Source organism: Cebus imitator, unplaced genomic scaffold (assembly GCF_001604975.1).
Source record: "Cebus imitator isolate Cc_AM_T3 unplaced genomic scaffold, Cebus_imitator-1.0 Scaffold24, whole genome shotgun sequence".
NCBI classification, from domain to species: domain Eukaryota; kingdom Metazoa; phylum Chordata; class Mammalia; order Primates; family Cebidae; genus Cebus; species Cebus imitator.
Window position 1 is genome coordinate 11012603 of NW_016107339.1, and position 24246 is coordinate 11036848.

Consider the following 24246-nt stretch of genomic DNA (forward strand, 5'->3'; position numbering starts at 1 on the left):
AATGAAGCACTCTGCTACACGCTTTGCAAACATGTTAACTGATGGGGCCTGATCAAGGGAAATGGGTAGGCACTATTAACAGTGAAATAAGTGGGTGATGGGAATGAGGCAGTAAGGTTCATGATGAAAGCAGATCCTGGGGTGAGGTTGCAGAGAGGAAACTTCCAGGGCAGCGTACAAAAATGATTGGAAAAAATTATTATCTTGACCAAGAATTGCAGAATTTCACAATTTCACAGACGGAAGGAAACGCCAAGATCATCTAACCCAACCTAATGACAATCATGATTGATTGATGGATTGATCCAGAATTCTCTGATGCTTCTAATTATTACTCTTCATATTAATCTCTATATCCTCCTTAGCACCAAAAAGTTGCTTGGCACTTGTAAGTTATGTGCTGATTCACACTGACGAGCTGGGAGCACAGAGAGGGATGCCAGTGGGGGTGATTTTAGGATAAAGGGAGAGATGGAATGAGGGTCATAGGGCTACAGGGCAAAGATACTGAGGGTTGTGTAGAAGACGAGTGGATGGAAAACTATTGGAGTAGGGCTTCAGAGTTGCCTGCAGAGTTTTTAGGGGAGTCACCGAGTTTGTGGGGAACACAGGGTAGAGTCGGAGGGGTTCGGGCCAGGAGGGTCACCCAGGTTTGGGGGTCACTAAGGAGGAGTGTGGGGATCTTAGGGTGTTGTGAGTCACCGGATTAAAGCTGAGGGAGTCATTGGTTCGTGGGTTTCTGAGAAGTGCTAGGGAATTCCTGGGTTAGCAGCCAATGAATAATAATCAGTGGTTACCTGGTGAGGTCTTGGGGTCAGTGGGTGGGGTGTGGGGTCACCGGGGTGGAGGCGGGCGTCGTCACGGGGTGGGGTTTGGGAGTCACGGGGGAGGAGCCGCAGAGCGGAAAAGAGGGGCAGGCACCCTGGGTGGGGGAGGGGGCCCGGCCGCGGTGTAGCGGCCCGGCCGCCCGGCTAGGGCCGGAGCGAGGTGGGCACGCCGGGCTCGGGACCTTCCGGGGGCCCTGCGCCCGCCCGGCCTCCCGCCCTGGGCATGATGGACCCACTCTTCCCGCAGCCACCAACCTGACAGCCCCCGAGGGCGACTCCGCCGACAGACCGCCATGCACCGGGCCCCGCCACCAGCGCCGGCCCCGCAACCCGCCTGCGCCATAGCCCGCCCGCCCGCGCGCAGCTTGCCTCCCGCGATATCCAGGTTCCAGGGCCGCCGCACTTTCCTCTCCTCTCGGCGCGCCTCTACCGGGCCCGGGAACCCGTATAGAAAATACCGGGCACGCTCCACCCCGCCCCTCGCTTCACCGCGGCGGCCGTCCTACTTATCCCGGTTCCGGGGCTCCTGAAGCCCCGGCCGCCGGGATCTGAACTGAGCTTCTTGGAGCCCCGCCCCTGCAGGCCGGGGTGACGCATGGCTCGCGAGGCCGAGCGCCCAGGGAGGGCGTGCTGACGTCACGACGCCCGGGTCAAGGCCTGGGCGCGGCTCCGAGCCGGGTTGTCGCTATAGCAATCGGGAACCGCTACCTGGCGCGTCCAAGGATTCGGCCCACCTGAGGCGTGAGGAGGTGACGGAGGCCCCGAGGGCTCTGCGCCGTCACTTCCGCGGCTTGCGGGCGAGAAGGTGCGCTTTGGGAGTAGCGCGGGAGGACAGGAGGTGCAGGTTGTGGAGGGACGCAGGCCCGGGGACTGCCCTCTCTCTCCTCCGAGCTCAGAGCCCCGAAGGCTTTCTCCCGGCTGCGCGCTCAGCACTCGCTGCCTTACTGTCCCGAAGCGCTTTAAGGTGCGCAGTTCGCAGGCCTTGCCTACTGATCTTCCTTTGAAGGGAGCAGTTGCAGGTATTAAGAGCTACTTATTGAAAAGGACGATGTAGGGGGCGGTGAGGGACTCGCCTCCTCCGGGAGGGCGCCCTGGCGGTCCTCAGGTTCTCTCTCATTCCCGCGTCAGCCCCACTCTCAGGCTAGGCTTGCTTTGGGGCAAACATAAAAACCAAGCCCTTTTACTATTTCCCTCCTGGAAGGGGCTGCGATTGGGAAATTTTCAGAAACCTGAGGGAAAATTAAAAGGGAGCGAACTTTCGGTAAAAATTCAAATTTAAAAGGAGGGGCGTTAGAGAAGGAACTGGTAGAGATTGCCTCTTAGGAGAGGAACTGGGTGCCTGGAGGAATGAGGTAAGAAGCTTTCCCCTCTGTCCTTTCAGACTTCAACTGGTTTCTTTTGTATCTTCCCTGCCCCAAAAACAATGTAGCCTACTAAGAATAATTTTAAAAGGACATAAACTGGACACAGAATGTAAGTACTGGGTTTGGGGCTTGTAGTAGCTAAAGATATCTTTGAGGACACAGGCATCCTCTTCCTCTCTTGCCTGAAGACCTTAACTAGAAAGACCCCTTTCTGACCTTATTCTGGCGGGGACCAGAGTTCTCATCAGGTTCTCAGGTGGGCAGTGAGTGACAACTGATGGTTAGAATTCCTATGGTTAGAATTAACCATAGGAATCCCGTGCCTGGGATTACAGGAGTGAGCCACCTCACCGGGCCAAGTAGCTCCTCTTATAATACGAATTGAGGGTTAGAAATACAACAGGGATTAGAACTTAGGCTGTACCTGAGTTTGTCCCCCTCCAACCACCTTTTTTTCCATAGTAAAATATATATGTATGTATGTGTATGTATATATCTGTCCTTTCTCACATCGCTTATGGATCCTAATCTGATGGCCAGTCACCTCTGCCATTGTACATTTAACGAGAGTCTGGGAACTGTCTGAATCTGAAGTAATGATCCTAAAGGAAGGTAATTGCAGGTCCTCAGAAGAATTGGTGAGGATATTTTGGAGGGCAATATTGAAGATCATTGCTAGCAGTTTGTGTCCTATCCCTTCCCCTCAACAAATAGGCTAGTGATCTTCAGACATTTTTTAGAATGAACCCATAAAAGAATTTTGAAGAGCTATGTGCTGCTTGTTCATTTCTTAAGTTGATACCTAAATTTTCCTTCATTAATTTAAAAACTTATAAAAGATAAAATTTCAAATTTTGACATCTTAAACTAAGACTTAACATCATTCTTAATGTATCCGGCAGGCCTGATGTGGTGGCCCTCGCCTGTAATCTCAACACTTTGGGGGACCAAGGCAGGCAGATTGTGAGGTTAGGAGTTACAGACCAGCCTGGCCAGTATGGTGAAACCCCATCTCTACTAAAAATACAAAAATTAGCCAGGCATGGTGGTGCATGCCTGTAGTCCCAGCTACTAGGGAGGTTGAGGCAAAAGAATTGCTTGAACTTGGGAGGCGGAGGTTGCAGTGAGCCGGGATCATGCCACTGCACTCCAGCCTTGGCGATAGACAAGACTCTGTCTCCAAAAAAGAAAAAAAATAAGTATCCGGTGGATTCCAAGTACCCTAAAAATCTAATACTTACCATCATTCACTTAAAAATAAATGAACAAACTCTTCTTTAACAAATTTTATATAGTTCTTTCTCCTTAAACTTCTAATTCCATTTACTTCCTGTAATTATTAGTATATAATTTACTAAACTTTTTAAACTAAATATTACTAAATTTTACTAAATATTTTTAACATTTTTATGACTTGTGAAACCTAAAAAGTACAATTTTTATTGAAAATGCATCCCTTAATGAGAAATACGGTGTTTCTCCTCAATTAGTTCAGGTATTCATGGATTAATATTACCTAATGGTGGAAGGTGATAAGGTGCAATATCAATCCTTTACCTGTTTTTTATTTTCATAGACATGAGCACTGAGAAACCTTGTTTGCATTATTGGAAAAGGAAGAGATTTGTTACAATTATATTCTTTGAGTCTCTGAACTTCTAAATTACATGCCAACTATCACAGAGTGATCTATTAATATTATCAAATACTATCAAATAGAGTCTTCTTTTAATTTTGTTAAAAGCAAGGGATTAGAAACCACTGAACTTCCAAAAGGATTTATCTAGTTATTAGAGTCTCAGTTTCAGTTTTATTAAGCACAATTATTAATTATCTGTGACCTTTATACTCAGAAGCACCTTGTTAATCAGATATTGATTTCCATGCTTCTTTGCCAAAACAATATTTTTTATAAAATTCTTTTATTATTACATGTTTCAGGAATTTTTTGTTAAACTGAAATGCAGATTCAGCTCATTCACTGTATAGAAAACAACTGGCAATTGTGGAATTGGCAAAGCCAGTTTTCATTTCAAAACAATCAGCCAAATCAGACCTACTTTCTGTTAGAATAACGTTTGACTTTATTCTTCCATTCAAATAAATATGTTAACATTCATTTTGAGGAATATTATAAAAATCGTTAGGAAATAAGTGATTAACTGTAGTTTGTAAAACAGACCACTAAGCAACCAGTTAAGATTAAAATTATGTAGACCTACTATTAACATAATAAATGTTAAAAATGAGACAGTACTAATTCTCATCATATAATTATTCCTAATTATATACATAATATAATGTTTAATATGTAGTTAAATCCATCAGTTTTGAGAAGTCATATAGAAGGTGTATATTCCCTTGGTAAATGTGTGTGTGCCTGCTTTCATCAAACTCTTGTTGTTCAGCTTCTGGGAACAATTAAATGAGAATCATGTCTAAAAATCAGAAATAACTCTAATAATCTTGTTACACAAATTTTGCCTTCTGTATTTTTTAGAAAGGAAAGAAATAATGAATTGAGCAGCTAGCAATTTCATTTTTTACTTGGAGATAGAAAATAATAAACATTTGTAGGATGAAATAGGAAGACTGATTGCAATGGGAATATTTTGGTATGAAATGGAAAATAATCGCTTCCTCCCAGCTCCCTAGGTTTTTACACCCTGGACCATGCATCAAGATTTGGTGTAGGGGAGGGTTAGTCCTTTCTTTTGTAAAGTAGGACAAGGACTGTGGTGAAAGTGGGGATAATGGTGGAATGGAGAGTGTGCTTGAATATGTCAACTGGCTCTCAAACAGAGTAGTTTTAGAAGTTTTTTTTTTTTTTTTTTTTTTTTCCGAGATGGAGGCTCTCTCTGTCACCCAGGCTGGAGTGCAGTGGCGCAATCTCGGCTCACTGCAACCTCCCCCTTCTGGGTTCAAGCAGTTCTCCTGCCTCAGCCTCCTGAGTAGCTGTGATTACAGGTTCTCACCATGATGCCCGGCCAATTTTTGTATTTTTAGTAAAGACTAGGTTTCACCATGTTGGTCAGGCTGGTCTTGAATTCCTGACCTCTCAATCCACCTGCTTCAGCCTCTCAAAGTGCTGGGGATTACAGGTATGAGCCATTGTGCCCTGGCCTTTTATTTTTTTTTTTTGAGATGAAGTTTCACTCCTGCTGTTGCCCACACTGGAGTATAGTGGTGCAATCTGGGCTCACTGCAACCTCCCCATCCTGGGTTAAAGCAATTCTTATGACTCAGCCTCCCAAGTAGCTGGGATTACAGGTGTCGGCCACCACTACTGGCTAAATTTTTTTTTTTTTTTTTTTTTTCTGAGATGGAGCCTCGCTCTGTTACCAGGGCTGGAGTTCAGTGGCCCAATTTGGCTCACTGCAACTTCCTCCTACTGGGTTCAAGCGATTCTCCTGCCTCAGCCTCCTGAGTAGCTGTGGTTACAGGTGTACACCACCATGCTTGGTTGTGTATTTTTAGCAGAGACGGGTTTCACCATGTTGGCCAGACTGGTCTCGAACTCTTACCTCAGGTGATCCTCCCTCCTCGGCCTCCCAAAGTTCTGGGATTATAGGCGTGAGCCATCGCACCCGGCCTGGTGTTAGGAAATATTTCTTTTTTCTTTTTCTTTTTTTCCTTAAACACCACCACTTGTCAGCAGAAAGGAAATATTTCATAGAGAAGTTGAAGATCTAGAAATGTATTCCTTTAAAACTCTTCTCCGACTGATTTGAGAATATTGCCTGGATATTCCTTGCAATCTTCACATACCCATGGAAAATCTTCATTTACCCAATTTGGAAGACTTCTTAATATAGGCATATCCAAACTCCAAGGTCTCTGACTATCCACTATTTTGGGACACCAAAGCAAATGTCCTGGGAAGTAAGGAAGAAGACTTGTTCTTGGAATAGAAGTAAATTATGAGAGAAGTCAAAGACAATGGCACCAAGTTGGTGTAGTATAAAGGTCATGGATACGGTCCTTGGCTTTGCAGTTCTAGAAGTGTGATTTTGTCAGTCCACACAAAGGTGTTCATGTTTTGTCACATTAAATCAAATTCATAGTAAGTTAATGTGAATAATAGAATGCCAGTTTATTCTTTCATACTTAGAGCCACCAAGTGAACTGGATTATCTCTCCTGTTGGGGAATCTTACCTGAAGATTATAATCAGAAAGTTACATGAGGATTGTGGATCTTGAGTATGGCTATTGTCAGTAAGCTGATGAGCAGATGCTCACTGCCTGGCATATAATAGGAGCTCAGTAATTATGGAATGAATGTACCTCATCTATAACTTCACTATAGATGCTAAAGGGGAAGTTTAAGATTCTGATAGGCCACCTCATCATGTTTTTTGATTAGGTAGATTTTACCTTGTTCCTCATGTTATACTCTTAAATGGCTATATCGTGTAGATATTAAATCCAATAAAATTTCATGTCAGGGAATTATATAATTGCAATAGCTAAGTTTTATCTATCATCTCTGAGCCTAGAAATTGGGCCTGTTCATTTATAAAAGAGATTGGACATTGCTTTCTTGTGCCCTATAGGAGTAGTGATGGTGGTAATGGCTGAATGATCTGTATTTACAATACTATTTGGTGGCCAAGAGTGTACTACGTAAAAATAATGACACTGGGTGACCCTCAGTGCTGGCACTTTCCTAGAGGTGGGACATCTTGGCTAGGGACGTGCTGAACTGCCTGTGGCCTGGCCAGCTGTTGTGGACTGTACTGTGGCAAGGAGGAGCAATAAATTTCCCCTACTTCTTAAATCCCCTTCAGGAGATAATGCTTGATACTGCTTTTAAGGATAGACAAAAAAGAAAACAAGCCTTTTTAAATTTTAAAGTCATTAGGATGAATTGCCAAAAAATTTGGGTACGTTTTATCTAGAAGCCAGAAGACATTGTCTCCTCAAGGCTTTTTTCTGGCTTTAGGATAAGCTGTTGTGATAGAGGAAAAGATGCCAGGCTGGGGAGTTTCATTTAGTATTTTAATAATAATAAAAAAGACATACAAAATCCAAACATTTCTTTTTACAATTCAGATACATATTTTTCCCCAAGTGCAAAATACTCTATGAACTGCATCATTTGCTGTTTATTATTGATTTTGGAGATGCTTACTATATTGGCAGCAGTGGAAGGCAGATATAAATACAATATTTTACGATTTCTTCTGCATTTAACAAAAAGCCTTCCACATGGCGATGATTATTCTCTGAAACTTCAGCTTACACAGAAGAATAAAGTTTTCAGTTTGTTCAAATTGCTACAACCTGTGGTGTCTAAAAAAGCTGATGACAACTGGGGGTTCTATTCCTTCTAATCATATATATTCCTTGTACAAATAATGGCACAAGGATAGGATGTGCTACCTTTGAGATGGGTCACATGTAAAAATATCCTTGTGTTGTTTGCTCCCACTTTTCTCTTACTGTGCTTAAGAAAGAAACCTGGAAGGTTAATATTCTGCTTATGGTCAGTTATGCTTTGTCTTTGTACCCCGTTTGTGGCTGTAACATTGAGGTTAAGCAGCAAATACAAAAGTTTGAATGCTCTGTAATGTTTTCTGACATTTTGAGGTATGACTTCATAATCCATTCCAGAGTCACCTCAAACATGTATATAGAGAACACTTCTCATATATAAAAAGTTTCTTTAGGGCCAAAGACCAGGACTGTGTTTCTGAACTTTCAGCAACAAATCTGAGTCTCCACTACCTCAAACTGACCAAATCCTGGGGGCTGTTAAATCAGTCACAGCTCAGTGTCAGCCTTTGGGGATTTCTAGGCCTGGGGAAGGCAGCTCAAGTCCAGGATCTGGTCAGTTTTCTCCTGATTCCAAGAGTTGTCTCAGGTTGTAGGAATAGGCATGGCCTGATAATATAGAAAGAGGGAGGCAGACAAGTAAGGAGGAACGGCCGCATTGCTGAGGATGTAAGTGCCTTTCTGGTATGCATCACTTCGTGCATGAAGCCTTCATGGAAACTGCTTCCCATTTCCAGGCTTAGAGCAGGTCAGGTTTTGTACTAAGATGAATGGAGGCCCCACATTACTGTAGCCCCATACCCTACCCTGCAGAGAGGCCTCTGGGTTGCTTCATGAAGGGTTCCTATTTATACCATTTTTCCATTTCCCCTCCAGTGGTAAAAACCTCTCTTCTGTCTGACCTGTAAAGACCTAGAATGTCCCTGAGTGTTGACTCCTCATTCAATTCACTTAATCCCTAGTTTGATGTCCCAGGGCCAGCTTCCTCCATAGGTTCAGCAGCAGCTTTGCCTGGGTTCTTAACCTCCAACTTGAAGGACCTAAATTAAACTTGGTGGACAATACCAGGTTTTTACCTGCTTACCAAGATCTACCTTGACATCAATTAAGAAGCCTAGTGGTCTATGCCTTCCATACTGTGGAACTCATTTGCAGGTCTCATAAACCATGGAATAAATGGCTAGAGGAAGTGTATTTGTGTGTATGTATGATGTGATGGGAAAGGAAGGGAGAAAGGAGAAGCCAGACCCTGAAGGCACAAGTTGAGAAGCATGCTCACTGTTTGGCTTTCCAAGAGATGCAAAATGGCAAGAAGAGAGGAATCAGAAAGTTATCCTAGCTTCTGGTGAAGAATTAGGATGGTCAGAGTTGATTAAAGCAGTTTTCACGGTGCTTCGTGGGAAGTACAGACACTCCTACCAAATGACCATTTCCCTTTTTTGGAAGCAGCTATTTTGCATCTTTATAGTGGCCCTCTTTGACCCAGAAAGACAAAGGTAATCAGACACTCTACTCACAAGGGCCATGATGTTGGCTAATGGTTGTCAGGGAATCTAGCTGTGTCATTGACTACCCACTGCTACGGCTGTCTTAGATGGTGAATGCTACTGATGGGAGGGTAGGGGGTCAGGCTCCTTTATTTACTGTTGAGGCTCCTAGGGGAGCAGTAGCCTAGGACAGTCACCTAGAAATGAACCTGAGTGGTTCTATGAGTTACCAGGAGTGTTAAAAGGAAAAAAAAAAAAAAGAAATGAACCTGAGGAGTCAGTTGGTAGCCTTTGATTGATTAGGACTACAGCTTTGGGAGAACTAGAGGGAGAAAATTAAAAATAATTTTATAGGCAGCAGTTGGATTAAGGGCAGAATGTGTGCAGGCTTTGGGCTTGGGCACAGACTTGATTCTTCTTTCATTTAATTCTTCCTTTTGAAAAACAGTAGTTGAGGAAGCTAGGCTTGAAGTCAACTTCGAGAGGGAAGTGACCAGAGCCAGGCAAATATCTGATGCCTTCTGTCTTATTCTTGGCTCCCACAGCCTTGACTCTGGCTCAGGACCGAGTCAGCCCATCCCCAGGTGGTATGTCCTGGTCCTCTTCCATGTGTACACCAGGGGATAACAGGATAAAGACAGGGAAAAGATGGAGGTTTTCCCTACTTGGGGTAGAGAATCATTGACCAGTTCCATTGGCTTCTATAATCATGAGGTTCACGCTGACTCCATCGAGAGCATAGGGACAGCAGGACTGATTTAGCAAACATAGGTCCCTCTCCTTCCTGCTCCATCACATCCCCAGAATTACTTTCCTACACATCAGATGCCTCTGCACAATTACCCTGGATTACCACAGCCAAGGGTTCTAGGTGGCCACTGGTGGCATAGAAACAGATCAGATGCTCCAGCACTCAAGGTTCATAAGATTCAAAACCGATTTTCTTCCACTCCAAACATACACTCTTTTCTCTTGGGCAGCTATAAATAGGGTATTTCTAATAGAGGAAAAAGAAACAAAAACAAAAAACAAACCAGAAAACAAAAACTCCCCCCTCTAGACAACATAGGAAGACTCAAAATGATTGCACTTATTAGGTGTGGACAGGGTGGGCAGGAGGCTTGCCAAGTGCACACACATTCTTTTTTGCTGCCCACAGCCTGAGGCCAGAGGTAGGTGGCTCCAGGCTGGCTGCAGAGTGGGGTCCTCTTTGGTGAAGCCCACAAGCCAGCTGGGGCTACAAGGGAAAGACAACTGTAGGGCAAGGCCTAGGCTGGTTTCATGTCAATGGCCATATTTCTTTAAGGACAACATGTAGCAAGGGGCATAGGGCTCCCCCAGGGAGCATGCAGGTGGGGCTGAGGAAGTGGCTGGGCCAGGGAAGACAAGTACGAAAAGGTATTAGTGTTTGAAGTTGACTTCCAATTGTTCTGTGTCTAGTCCTTTAGATGATACATTTTCTTTTCTTTCTGTTTTCTTTTTTTGGGGGCAATGCTTTAAAACCTGGTTTCTGTCCTGCAGAGCTATAGTCTTTTAGAAAGCCACAGCGGGGCCTTCAACATGATAATGCCTGCTGCTCTTCCTCATTTAGCCAGTGTCCACTAACTCAGTGTTGTGGGTCATTTGTAAACCCTTATGGAGTAGATCCCAGGCAGACGTGGGGAAAGAAAGAGAGAATCTGTACAGACAAGAAAGCTGGCCATGTGGGCAGTCCAGAGCTCAGTGTGTCCCAGAGGACTGGTGCTGGCATTAAGCCTGTAAATCAAAGGCTTCTTTGGCAGGACCCTGGGCTGTTAGAATCACCCTAGAGAGCAGAGCCAGGGGACATTTTGGCTCCTGACTAGCAAGGCACAACCCTATAATGGCAGAAGCCCTTTCTCCTCCCCATTCCCCACCAGACCCACTTCCTTCATGGGCCTCTGGCACCCTTCCAAGCTGATAGGGCTAGGAATCTGAGCTGGTAAAATGGGCAGTAGAAGGGGCTGTACTGTTTCTTTACCTCTCAGGGGGACTAGAGCCAGTACTGAATGGCTTTCCTACAGGCCATGTAAGAAAAGGGGAAACAGAGAGACAGGCAGAAAGAGACAAGGAAAGGAAACTAGAAAGATAGAAAGGGAGAGTGCCTGGTCTGTGTAGTGATATTTTCTTTTTCCCTCCAAAGAGAGGAGAGAGTTCCTTTTCTGAGGGGAGGGGGCTGCCAGCTCTGAGGGCTAAGGAGTCTGAGGGCTTAAAAAATTGGGTCTCTGATCCTAGGGTTACTATTTGTAGGGCCTCAGGAAGCTGGAAACTTTGGAGCGGAGCAGCTTGATGAAGGATTTTGGCAGCATCTCCTTGTGTTTCTCTGTGTACTTGAAGTAGTTCTGGGGGTGCGCTAGCACCTCAAAGAAGGCCTTGATGAGCTTCTTGTCCTGCAGAGGATGACAGGGAACAATGTCAGCCTCAGTGTTGGGGGTGGGAAAGAGGAACATCGTGACTCAGCAGCCCTTCTTGATGTCTACTAGGCATCTCATGCATGAAGGTATGCATATATCCAGAGGTAAATTCTGGATTCCCATCCCCACCATCTGCCCCTACTTTGGAATTCCACAAATGAGTCAATGGCAGCTCCATCCTTCTGTTACTTAAGCCCCAATCCTTGGGGTCATCCTTGTATCCTCTTTCTTGCTTACAATTATAGCAAATCTTATTGACTCTACCTTCAAAATGTGTCTGGATCTGACCACTTCTCACCATCTTCCCAAGCCACCATCATCTCTGACTTAAAGCTGTAGTAGTCTCCTAATTGGTCTCCATGCTTCTACCTTTGTCCCTCCATAAACTGTTCTCCCCACAGCAGCCAGAGTGACTTTTTGTGTTTTTGATTAGTTCATCTTTTTCTGTTTGAAACTCTTTTCAGGTTTCTTTTATCACTCAGAGTAAAGCTGAGTCCCTTGCATGGTCCATAGGCTGAATGTGATCTGCGTCTTAACTTTCCACCTCCACTCTTTCTCCCTCTGCTGAGCCACACTGGCCTTCTTGAAATTCCTAAACACGCTAAATTGCTCCTATGCTCCTCAGCCTGGAATGCTCATCCCTCATCTTCTAATGGGGAGGGAGCCCTTTTACCTCGTTTGGTTCTCTTCTCCTTAGAGGCCTTTCTTGACTACCCTGTAACAGCAGCATGGTATGTGGAGAGCCTACTAGGTGCCAGGCACTGTGCATTAAAACTCAGACTTTCTGGCTCCTAGGCTAGTTCTCCTTCCATGGCATCAGTGGATTTTTGCAATAAGAAGTAGGGGTTTCAGCCTCTCACCCCGCTTTAATCCGAATAGCTGCACTGCCTTATGTGTTGGAGTTCCACAATACATTTGATTTGAAATAAGGGTTCAGATGGTTTAAAAATGTTTGAAAAGTGTTGTTAAAATTATATTCTTTGAAGTCTGTAAGTTCTAGGTGATTTCTGTCATCAAGGCTTTTATTTTGAATATAAAATATTTTATATAAAATAAAAATTTTTTATAGATTTTTATAAATTTTTTAATTTTATAATATAAAAATATTTTACTAACTTTTTTTTGCAGTGATAATTTATGAAGGATAATTCTATTTCTTAAAGAAGATTTTCTCAAATTGGGATCCATTGACCCAGGGCATCTAGTCCTGTCTTCAATGTTGGAAGTATTTCTTTTCCTTGAAAAGAAATCTATACATGAATTGATTTCTGAGAAAGCTGTGCTAGATTGGCTACTGCTTTTTTTGTTTTTGTTTTTTTGAGACAGAGTCTCACTCTGTTGCCCAGGCTGGAGTACGATGGCATGATCTCAGCTCACTGCAACCTCCGCTTCCTGGGTTCAAGCAATTCTCCTGCCTCAACTTCCCAAGTAGCTGGTATTACAGGTGCCTGCCACCACACCTGGCTAATTCTGTATTTTTAGTAGAGACAAAGTTTCACCATGTCGGCCAGGCTGGTCTCAAACTCCTGACCTCATGTGATCCACCCATCTCGGCTTCCCAAAGTGCTGGGATTACAGGCATGAGCCACTATGCCTAACTGATCTGCTGCTTCTTAATGGGGCCTGGGGAGGTAATAAGGGAAGGAAGGGACTGATGCTAAAGTATCTTTCTGTACTTCATTTTCTACATATCTCTTGGTGGAAGAGGTAGAGACATTTCTTCTCCTCACCTTCCCTTTCTCTTCCAAGTTTCCCCAAGGTATAATATAGAGTGGGTGACACTGTAGTCAGATGGGCTTGGGCTCAAATCCCAGCTTTACCATGGGGCAGGTTCTTTAACTCTCTATGCCCCAGTTTTCTGATCTATAAAGAGGGAATGGAGAAAGCACCTACCTCATAGAGCTATTGTGTATATCAAATGAGAATATTCATGTAAGCACTTAGCATATTGCCTGTACATTATTACATGTTCATTAAGTGTTAGCTATCATTATTGTTAACAATCACTTACCTTTAAAATCTCCTGGTGGTTTTCAGAGGCATAGAGCCGGCCGTCTCGCACAATGTCTTCTACCAGCTGCTCATAGTCCTCTGCAACGTCAACCAAGGAGGGGCTCAGGGGCGGGAGCTCTTCCTGCTCTCCTGGTTCCTTCTCAAAACTTATGTACCTCCCCTTCTCACCCACCTCCTTGGCTCACCATCATAGGTAACATAGGGGATCTGGAAGCCACGGGCACTGTTGGCTTCGCTTGTCTTGAAGTTGATCCAGAGCTTCCTGGAACGGGCAGTGAAGGCAATGGGGCGCTCATAGGTCTGGCAGGTCTCATAAGTGGTAATAGAGGATGGGGATGCTGGGAAGGCAAGCAGCAGGTCAGTACAGCAGCAGGGCAGGCTACCCAAGCCCTCCTAGAACGTGGGCTGTAGAGCTTATGATGGGGGGTATGGGGAAAAAGAGAGAACCATTCTGACAAAGGCTACCCCTTCACATACACACATCTCACCCCGCACCCTCTCCCATTGCCCACTGGGCTCATTCACAATTCCTCCTTGATACCCGGGCACTCACATAGTGTAACACATTTGACATTTAAATAAATGGAATGGCAAAAATGCTATGATAGGAGTGATGTATGTAACACCATTGGAGTTCTGGCCCCACTGCTAGCTTTCTTAACTCTGTTCTCCACCAAACATGTATCATTGTTGTTTTCCTCTGTTAGCTTCTCTCTTCCTAGCTTCTCTCTTCCTAAAAGCCTTTCACTATTTCACCCTCATAGATCCCTGACTTCACTGCCTCAGTTCTTCCTGTATCAGTCTCTCTGTCTTCCCGCCTTAACTAGATTTGGACTGCCCTTCCCTGGCCCAGCTCTGCAAGCCACCCACAGTTCTTTCTCATGACGAGGACGTCCCCACACTCATCCTCAGATGGCAGGAAGATCTCAGGTACCACGATAAGGATCTTGCGCTTGGGTGGGGGGTTGATGTTCCAGATGCACTCCACGCCGGCTGGGTAGTTGCCCGGGTAGTTGGGGGACTCGATATAGCCAGTGAACTCACCCAGCTCCCCACCACACTGACGATCTGCAGTCAGCCCCAGTAGATAGAACAAGAAAGAGAAGGGAAGTCAGTGGGAAAATGAGTTGGGGGAATTGAAGAGTTCTGAAGTAGAGGTCAGACATTTATGGGAAGCCTCCATCCTAGTTCATCATTATTTTCCAAGCTCTGGGTCCATCTTCCTTCCTGCCCTTTTAGTACCTTCTCTTCTCACTTCACCTGTCTCTGCTTCCTCATTACCTGTCTCCAGGGAGAGGGTGCTACAGAGTCCAGCTTAGCAACTGGCCTTGAGATTGAGTATGTTGGGAAGAAATGTAAGGTGGGGCTTTCCTCCCCCTCCACACCCCTCCTTTACATGTCTATTGCTCCCAGGCCTCTTTCCTCCCTTTTCCACAGCCTGGCTTGCCACATACTCTTGCATTGGGCCACACTGGTAGAGCCATCAAAGTCTGTACTTGTGTTTCCTGGACAGCGGGTGCAGAAGTTCTGACGAAAGTCGGGCTGATAGGAGCCCATGGCACAGCGAATACAGCGATGGATGCTGGTGTCATAGTAGTGCCCTGGGGAGCACTGGACTGCAGGCAAGGGAGAAAGGCAGGAATCAAGATGGTGGGCAGGTGAAAGTTACGGGGCATGGGATGGACAGGATACATTTATCTTGGAGAATCAGGAGGTCAGATACATCAAAGTTCTTTCTAGGTTCTCAACCTTTCCCAGTTATGCCAGAATTTAAGCCCATGGAAAAACAAAGTTTACAGAGTGGTTGGCTACAGTGCCAATCCTTTTCTTTCAGATGCTGAGCACAGTTCCAAACCTATATAGAAATTCATTTGGGATATGGAGAATATGCCACCAGTTCTGCAAAGTGGAGGGGTAAGTGGGACTGTTAATGATTTCTCAGTTGCCAAGCTTGGGACTGGTGGAGGGGCAGGGTGGGTCCTGGAAGCAGCATGGTATGGTTGGTCAAGTAGTTGGGCCTGTTGCTGGTTTGGAGAAAATGGTGGGTCAACACACTCAGGTCCACCCTGAGAACTTGGAGTATTTTGGGAGTAGTTGGGGTTGGGGAATCCCCCAGGGAGGTGAGTAGCTTACTCACCTTTTGTGTCACAGTCTTGGAAGGAAATGGCCCCTTCCTGCTTGGTGGTGAGGCCCCCACCACAAGGGAAGCATAGGGTCCGTCCTGTTTCAGGTTGGTAGGTACCACGTGGGCATGGCTGGCAGGGCTTGAAACCATCTACAGAGTGTTGGCCAGGTGGGCACTGACCTGCAATGAATCAAGGACCCAACTCTGATAGGGATGGTCCTGAGTCATCCCCATGGGGGTCACCCAATCTCAGGGGACAAAGGCATACAAACAGGATGTTGACTATAAGAGAGTGGCCTGGAGCCTGGGCCTGCCCTTTGGGAAATCCCATGCCCATGGGCATCCCAGTGCCCACCCTACCCCACTCTGTATTGTTTGTTCCCCTGGCACCTGCACACGTGGTGACGCTGGTGGCTCCAAGAGGCCCGTGGGCATCACTCCCAGGGCAAAGGTCGCAGGAGAGCTGCCCTTCTCTCTCCTGGAAGGTACCCGCTGGGCATGGCACACACTGCTCCGTCTGGCCGTGGTAGTACGTTCCCTGCGGGCAGCTGACTGAGGGAGAGTCGGCCGTGCTAGCCACCCACCCCCCCCCCATTTCCCACCACCCAGACCTGGGACTCCTCACTCCCCCCATAGCCCCCGATTTAGGGAGAATCTCTTTGTCAGCAAACAAACACAATCCTACTTTGGGGGATAGGAGGGTCAAAGCAGTGTGCAGGAGGATTGCTGGCCCCACGTGGCATCCTTCTAGATTTCAGCCTGGGACCATGGAAGGGAGGACAGCAGGCAGTAATCATCCTGGCTGCCTCATAATTTGAGAAACACAATTGAGGCCACAAAGGGTCCTGCTCTGAGCCAGGCTCAAACTGGGTCTTTCCCACATCCCTACTCCCCAGTAAGCTCCCTTACCACACTTGGCCCCAGCACGGTGCTGCCCAGGCCTACAGGACTCCATCGGCTCTGCTCGCTCCCCAGCTACTGGGCCCGGCTTGTGGGCCAGCTCATAATCAAGGCCTGCCAAGCGCAGCAGGAAGCGGTCCTGGTTGATGGACTTTCTGATCATCTTCAGGGATCCTTTCAGCCGCCGTTCCATTCGCTGTCGGAGACAGGGCAGCCCACAGCTGGCTGGTGGTAGATGGCCGTGTGTGTCAGGGAGGAGGAGAAAGAGTTGCTGTGAGCAGGAGGGCAGGGGAACAAAGCTGGGAGCTAGGAGGGGTATGGTAAGAGGGACTAGCTTTTAGGCTTGGCACTAGACAGGGTCTGCCCCTAGTACAGGCTCCATCCCTTCCTTTTGCTACTGAGACCTGTGGTTTCCCCACCTCTGCCCTCCCCTTCCAGTCCTCTTCCCAACAGGGCTCCCAGTCCCACCTGTGGTTTCTTCGGCTCTGACCTCTGCCTCCAGTTCCAGGGTGAGCCGTGTGACCTCCTTGCCTGGAGGGGTCCGGGCCCGTCGGCCCTTGCCCTTCCGAGAAGAGTCACACTTAAGGTGGATGAAGGTGACCTGGCATTCAGAGCAGGGGGCACCACCTGGGAGAGAGGGCTTGTCAATCCCAGGAGCATCCCCTGGAAAGTTCTCACTCCCAGTCTCACTTCTTCACCCAAACCCAGACAGACCTCCCCAGATCTCTGACTATCTCTTAATCCTGTTTTAGTCTAGGGTCCTAATTAGTTGGTGGAGGAGAATATTCTGGAACTTCCTTGGATCCTGTTGCCTATAGCTGCTTTTTCCTCTACTCTGCCTAGAGTTCAGGGTGCTGGTGGGTTTTTGAAAGAGATCTCACTAAGAGGAGCTGAGGGGTAAGGAGGGTTTAGTGGCCAGATAGCCAATTGGAATGGGGTCCCCAGTCCAGACCTGGCCCTGTGATTCTGCCAGCCTCCTCTGTTTTGCCTTTGTTTCGCAGGTGCAAACGACATTTGGCATCTTTGATCTTGAAGGAGACCCGTTGTTTAATGGGTATCACTGTAGCCTCTAGAGGGATGGCAGAAACTCAGCACAGTATGGGATGCCCATGGAGTTCAGGGGTGCTGTGGGGGATGTTGAGAAGCTGGGCAATAAGGCAGGGGCTTGGCTGGGGAAGTGAGATTATGAAAGCCAAGGAGATCAGATATTAGGGCAGAGGGAGTGAGAGAACAGGGGTGGAGAATTACAACAGGGCAAAAAAGAGGATCCAGGAGAAAGGAAGGCCGGGGGATTGATGAAGAAGAAAAATAAGGGATTAAGCAAGAGAGTAGGGTGGGAACAAGGCTTCTGGGCTGGTGCTCACCATGGCAGTGGTTGGAGTTTGTGCTGTTCCCGTTGTGGCCAGCTCGGGCTGGAGCAGCCTTGGGGCTGGGGGTGCCACAGCTCACCGTGAAGCCATTCTCAGATTCTGAGAGAAGGAGCCTGTCACAGTTCTGACCTGCCTTCCCAACCCCCACTGGCTGGAGGAATTCAAGGGGAGTGAAGGAGCTGCCTGAATGGCCAGCCCTTCCTCTTTTCTCCTCCACAGCTTTCCAACACCCTCCTCCCATGTACCTGGCAAAAACCGGGCCCTGGAGGGACAGGTCAGGGCACAGGTGTCCTTCTTGCCAGACCGGTTGCAGCTGAGCATGGCTTTTGAGGTTCCAGGACTGCCTTGACATTTCACTGGCTCTAGGAAGGGGAGAGAGGCCTGAGGAAATGGGTACATTCCTTTCCCACTCTCTCCCTCAGTTGGGTAATTTGGAGGAAAATAATCAGCTACTTGCATAATAATTGTTGCACCCATGGAGACTGATGATGGGATTATTCACTACAAATTTCATGTCTTTAACTCAAAATGGCTACATTCTCCACCCTTTCCCACCTCACACCTTTCCTCAACATGATACTCTATGCATTCCAGAACCCCAATGGCCCCGCGAAACTGCAGTGTCATCTTGGCCAGCAGAGGGCATTGCCCACCTGTGCAATCTTTGCCGTTCCAATGCAGCCGGCCCTGGCCTGCGGGGCAGGTACACTGGTAGCTTCCAGGAGTGTTGATGCAGCCAAAGCGGCAACCTCCCCGGTTGATGCTGCATTCATCCACATCTGGGAGAAGGAGTAGGAAGACAGAAAAACAACGATGGGGTTGGAGGAGGAGTCAGAGAGTTGGCAGTGAGTGAGGGCCTTTGGTTAGAGTTCCAGGTACCCTGAGTTATGCAAGATGAGTAAGTTCAAGAGATCTACTGTACAACAATATGCCTATAGGTCACAATACTGCAGTGCACACTTAAAACTTTAAGGGAGTAGATCTCATGTTAAATATTCTTACAATTTAAAAAAGTTAAAAAAGCATTCTAGGCACTATAAGATGACTGTTGGCTCAAACATCCTTTCCTTATCACTGTCCCCAAAGGAATGATTGAGAAAGGGCCAAGCTGACAAGCTTTTTCTTTTTTCGAGACAGTCTCGCTGTGTCTCCAGGCTGGAGTGTAGTGGTTCGATCTCAGCTCACTGCAACCTCTGCCTCCCAGGTTCAAGCCATTCTCCTGCCTCACCCTCCCGAGTAGCTGGGACTACAGGCATGCACTACCATGCCCAGCTAATTTTTATACTTTTAGTAGAGATGGGGTTTCATCATGTTGGCCAGGATGGTCTTGATCTCTTGACCTTGTGATCCACCCGCCTCAGCCTCCCAAAGTGCAGGGACTACAGGTGTAAGCCACCACGCCTGGCCAAGCCAACAAGCTTTTTAAAGCCTTCTACTCCTCCACACCAGTGAGACCATCATTTGGGAGCTAAGAGTGGGGATTCAGGGACAGTGATAGCAATGGGAGATAGGAATTTTGGAGGCAGGATGCTGTTTCCTCAGTCTCCCAGCTGTTCTTCAGACTCTTATCTTAATTCCTCCTATTTTATCACAATGGATGCAGACATGGTACATGCACCCAGGGATGGCCATAGCCACAAGCCAACACAGGAACCTATTCAATTGGAGGGTGAAGAGGTGAGGGGGCCAGGGTGGTTGGGGGTGCAGGCTTACTAGCTTACCCCCACAGTGGGTGACACCATACAACAGGTAGCCACGATGGCAGAGACACTGGAAGCTTCCTGGTGTGTTGACACATATGTGGTCACAGGTTCGATCAAAGGAACACTCGTCTATATCTGGAAGAGCAAAGATTCAAGCCACTGAATGGAGCACTTGACCCTTGCTTAGGTGAAGGACCCAAAGCCTTGGTTTTCCCCCTTGAACTGAAGAGTCCTATTCATGTCCTAGCTTTGGGACCAGTGATTTAACCATGCCAATTCATCTTCTATGCTCCCTTTACTTGGAGTCCTTAGAATTAGGAAGGGCCACCATGTGTGGTTAGGTATATCCTACTCGGCCAAGGATATTGTCCTGTTCTGCCAAGGATATGAATTGGGGTGAAATCCATCCCTCCTTGCCAAGCTGAGTGCTTTGATATGGAGCTGGTCTGCTGAGGGGAAAGGGTACCATTTGCGAATTCACGGGATGATACTGCCTGTAGAGACTGCATGGTGTCTATTCTAAGACTTTAGTCCTCTGGCCTCTTTGAAGCTCTCCCACAAGAACCACTCCTAAGGCTTTCACTTTTGCTGGAGTCTGCTCACCCTGACAATTCCTCTCATTGATGAGAAGCTTATAGCCTTTCTTGCAACTGCATTCGAAGCTGCCCACTGTGTTGCGGCAAATGTGGTCACAGCCCCCGTTGTTTAAGCGGCACTCATCTATATCTGAAGAAGGACAAAAGAGGATAAAAGATAATATCAAAGGCTGAGAACAAATAAGGAGAAAATCCCTCCCTCACTGACAGACATGCAAAAATCAAGGAGAGTCCAGGGCCTGCCTCTTCTGACTCCTCTCTCCCGTCTCTGTTTCTTCCCTGTTCAGGGGATCTGTGGCCATTAGTAGCGCCCTGTCTTCTGGGATTTAGTGGGGTTTTTTTGTTTTGTTTTGTTTTTGAGACAGAGTTTCGCTCTTGCTGCCCAGGCTGGAATGGAATGGTGCAATCTCGGCTCACCACAACCTCTGCCTCCTGGGTTCAAGTGATTCTCCTGCTTCAGCCTCCCGAGTAGCTGGGATTATAGGTGTGCACCACCACATCCAGCTAATTTTTTTGTATTTCAGGGTTTCTCTATGTTGGTCAGGCTGGCCTTCAACTCCCAACCTCAGGTGATCTGCCCACCTCAGCCTCCCAAAGTGTTGGGATTACAGGGTGAGCCACCGCACCTGGTCCTGATTGAGTGTACTTATAAGGGGGCAAATGGGAACCAGAATCAGGCCCTCAGGGAATTGCATGGAGGAGGGAGCAGGTGGGTATTTGACCTATAGGGCTAACCCTTAGTCTCCAGCTAATGACCATTCCCAGAAAGGCTGGAGGTAAGGTTATCTTTTTCCTATCCCTCAGTCCTGTCATAAGGGCCCTGTCAAGAGCCCTGAGGAGGGTGGTGGGGCAGCGGGCGGGGGGGGGGGGGGAGGGTCAAGGAGAGGTGGAGAGTCAAAAGGGACTCACTGAAAAGGGGCAGTCCTTCAGGGAGGAGGAGGAGCTGGGAAAGAGGCCAGGCAGGGAGGACCTCCAGGAGAGCCAGTGAGGCTGGGTAGCTGATGGGGGAGGGCTAGGGGCCAGGCAGGGGCCTGGACTGTGAGAGATCTGGAGAGACTCAGGCCTGAGGCAGCTTTCAGCACTAGTAAAGGAAAGGGGGGTGGTAAATGGCTTCCTTCCTGAGGTCAAGTTCCCCAAGCTGGTGGCAGACAGGACCCAGGCTACTCACCCCTGGTTGGGGAAGGGGGCAGGGAGGGCAGCCTTCCACTTCACTCTTGGCATACCTGTCAACAGTCCTTCCCAGCAGGAAACCTCTCAACTCTGGCAGGCTGACCTGCTGCCCCAGCCTCCCCCTTCCTTCTTGCAGCTGTTGGGCCAAAAGACACAAAGAACGAGCCCAGTCCTCCTCCTAGTCCCCACTCCTTGTGACCAGGGACATGGACCTAATGAATCACCATTTTCACTATGGCTACCCTTCCTTTTTCCTCCTCCCTTTCCCCCCATTCTCTCTCAGACCTGGCTAAAAGGAGGGGAAACAGAATGGATAATGTGGGTAGCTATACTGTAATACCAGTTTACACAAAGTGCTTACCATTTGCTAAGCACTGTTCTAAGTACTTTTTATATAATAACTCATTTAATTCTCACAACACAGTATGAGGCAAGCACTATGGGAAAACTGAGGCACAGAGACATTAAGTGACTTGCCCAGGATCACAGAGCTAGTAGGAGACAGGGCTGGGATCTGAACCCAAGTAGCCAGGCTCCAGCTTCAGTCCTCCTAACTGGTATCCTACTCTTCCTTTGACCAGTACAGCCTTTCGAGGCGGGGAGATCATTTCCCCAGAGCCCACTGGAAAGGTCTGAGGAATGTTATGGAACAAAGGTTGCGAAGGTTATGGAGCACACCTGTGACCTTGTACACACACAAAATCAGGGCTCAAATATCCTTCCAGACCCAGAAGCAAATGTGAATCACATGTCCATTAACTAAGAGGGTTAGGGACCCGTGGGGGCTAGGAATGAGAGTAGGGAAACAAGGTGGAGTAAGAGAAGGGGCACTAAGGAACTGACAGGACTTCTCTGCCCCTTGAACTAAGATGGAGCAGGCAGATAGGAGACAACACTTAAGCTATGTCCTGGGTTCTTTATCAGAAGGAGGTTGAAGAGGTGTTATCCCATAATAGGCACCCTATCTCTGGTCCCAACCTCAGCCTCTTACCAAAGGTCACTCTGCTTCTGTCCTTTCAAAGTCCTTACCTTTGCAGGTCTTCCTGTCTGGCTGCAGCATGAAACCCACAGGGCAGGTGCAGTGGACACCAGTCGCTGCATCGTGGCACTTACTGTCACAGCCCCCGTTGTTGACAGCACAAGTCTCTGTTTAGGACAGAGATGGGGGATAGTAACCAGGTTAGAAGCCTGGAGGAGTCTGAGACTCTGAGGGTAATGGAGACCACGGAGGCCTGAGGGAAGGCCTCAGCTGCCTCCCTGTGCTTTAGGAGGGGCATTAAGCCGAGGGAGGCTCCCGGCCCCCTTCCTCCCATCACTCCCAACCCCCATCCCCTTACAAGTACAGCCAAGCAGTCCACTTCCCTGCCCCCTACTTGATTGAAACAAGGTGGACAGCAGTGAGGCAGGTACAAGCCAGAGCTGTCAGGCAGGAATGTGCCGAGGGGGTGGAGGAGGTGGTGGGGGAGTAGGGAGGGATAGGAGCTAAGTGAGGGTGGTTCTGGCCGCCAGGGAACTGAAGGGACAGATAGGAGTTTCTTCCTTTTTCCACTATCTCTGTGGTGGGCGAGTAGGGATTGTGGTGGGAGAATCTTACTGTAGGTGGATTGGAAAGAATGAACCTGGCCATTCCTAAGACAACTGAAGAATACCCATCAATTTATCTTCCCCTTCCCCCCTGCCCACCTGTCTTAAGAGAGATCCCACTTCCAGGACACAGACTGCTCATCCTCAGAGGAGACAACACATACTGGGTTAATCTACCTTCAACTCCTCCCAAACCCTCCTTTTAGTTCTAGATGGAGATAAGCTGGCTGTTTTGTTGTTTTACTTTGCTAATGGGGAGATGTTGTATAGGAGAGGAAGGGGCAAAAGAAAGAGAAAAATCCAGAGAAGGAAAAGTGTAAAAAGGTCAGTGAAAGAATTAACCTCAGAGCTTGATAAGACCTAAATCCTTATTTTGGCTGTCTCTTATGCTGCTCCCTCTTAACTGGTAAGTGTTCCCTTTCACTGAAAGGTCAGAGTAGGAGGAGTATGGCTGGGTCACTCTTCCTATTTTCTGAATTCAGAGCAGGAGAAAAAACAGGTTTAAATAGTAGCTTGGGAAAGTCAGATGTGTCCAAGGAAAAGCCATTAGTTCAAATAGTGAAAGGCCCTGATACAGAGACTGCGGAGATGGTATGGACTATCCTCTTGGGTGACTAGAATTATCCCATTAGAGAGAGAGAATCCCAAGGCCTCCACTAGGGAGGATAGAAGAGTGGTTCTCAGAATCAAGGGAATTGAATAAGACAAGTACCAGATGTACTGCCATCTTCTTGAGTTTCTGACTCTTCACACTCAGGCCCAACTCTAGTCACCAATGAGAACAGGAAGGCCAGGGCTCCAAAAGAAGCCTAACTCTATCTGGGTCCCTGGCCAGGCCCTGGTCCGTCAAATGTCCATGTGTGGAGTAGCCCAACCTGGAGTGGGATATTCTTTATACCATTTCTACTTTAGTCTCTCCTGAGGCTCCCAAGACTATGGGAGGAACCTAGTAGGGAACCTTGAGTTCAGGTTCCAAACTTAGCTACTCCCTTAAGAGTGCTCTTAGCAGAAGAGGTCCACTAAGCCCAGGAGCAGGGGGAGGGGCACAGAGACCCTATGCCAAGGCCAGCTAGCTTCTGAATGATGTAGGATATAGGGAATAGCAGAGCTGGCACAATGTCCATCCTAGGCTGACAAGAAGCTGGGCATAGCTGTCCACCTCTGCAGGACAGCATTCTCAAGAGCAAGATGGAGCAGCAGGACCATATATATAATCTCACCCCTTTGCTTTCAAGGTCACGATATTAAAACCACAAGTTACTCTGTGTTTTGCTGTGCCAGGCACTTCCCAGATAGATGCTCTACATGTACTGTCTCAATCATTACAACCCTAAGGTCAATGAGGATTATTTCTGAGGATCAGAGAGGAAAGTAGCTGGCCTAAGGTCATACAGTTAGAA

At 47.4% G+C, this 24246-nt stretch overlaps 2 protein-coding genes and 1 long non-coding RNA gene across 16 annotated transcripts in view; 1 reads left to right on the forward strand and 2 right to left on the reverse strand.

Annotated features, from left to right (window-relative positions):
* Positions 1 to 1445, reverse strand: part of ZNF76 (zinc finger protein 76) — a 33310-nt gene extending 31865 nt beyond the window's left edge. For 6 of the 7 annotated variants that reach the window (XM_017522256.2, XM_017522258.2, XM_017522257.2 and 3 more), the window contains exon 1: positions 1083 to 1210. The gene's annotated coding sequence lies outside the window, so the exon portion shown is untranslated. Of the gene's footprint in view, positions 1 to 1082 lie in introns of all 7 variants that reach the window. The other variant, XM_017522254.2, reaches the window with a different exon arrangement.
* The window catches only part of LOC119470195, a 37732-nt gene continuing 14924 nt past the window's right edge, over positions 1439 to 24246 (forward strand). The window contains exons 1-3 of one of the 3 annotated variants that reach the window (XR_005199082.1): positions 1439 to 1846; positions 14226 to 14328; positions 14912 to 15056. This is a non-coding gene — a long non-coding RNA (uncharacterized LOC119470195). The remainder of the gene's footprint in view (positions 1847 to 14225; positions 14329 to 14911; positions 15057 to 24246) is intronic. The other 2 variants (XR_005199084.1, XR_005199083.1) reach the window with 2 other exon arrangements.
* The window catches only part of SCUBE3 (signal peptide, CUB domain and EGF like domain containing 3), a 38404-nt gene continuing 21330 nt past the window's right edge, over positions 7173 to 24246 (reverse strand). For 4 of the 6 annotated variants that reach the window (XM_037736392.1, XM_037736390.1, XM_037736391.1 and 1 more), the window contains 16 exons: positions 22292 to 22408; positions 20100 to 20222; positions 19515 to 19631; positions 18447 to 18572; positions 18039 to 18155; positions 17788 to 17892; positions 17376 to 17492; positions 16892 to 17050; positions 16433 to 16648; positions 15914 to 16075; positions 15536 to 15703; positions 14853 to 15014; positions 14269 to 14466; positions 13584 to 13736; positions 13397 to 13476; positions 7173 to 11361 (listed from right to left, as the gene is read on the reverse strand). In XM_037736392.1, coding sequence (XP_037592320.1) covers positions 11212 to 11361; positions 13397 to 13476; positions 13584 to 13736; positions 14269 to 14466; positions 14853 to 15014; positions 15536 to 15703; positions 15914 to 16075; positions 16433 to 16648; positions 16892 to 17050; positions 17376 to 17492; positions 17788 to 17892; positions 18039 to 18155; positions 18447 to 18572; positions 19515 to 19631; positions 20100 to 20222; positions 22292 to 22408 — 2270 coding nt within the window. In that variant the 3' untranslated portion in view covers positions 7173 to 11211. The remainder of the gene's footprint in view (positions 11362 to 13396; positions 13477 to 13583; positions 13737 to 14268; positions 14467 to 14852; positions 15015 to 15535; positions 15704 to 15913; positions 16076 to 16432; positions 16649 to 16891; positions 17051 to 17375; positions 17493 to 17787; positions 17893 to 18038; positions 18156 to 18446; positions 18573 to 19514; positions 19632 to 20099; positions 20223 to 22291; positions 22409 to 24246) is intronic. The other 2 variants (XR_005199081.1, XM_037736393.1) reach the window with 2 other exon arrangements.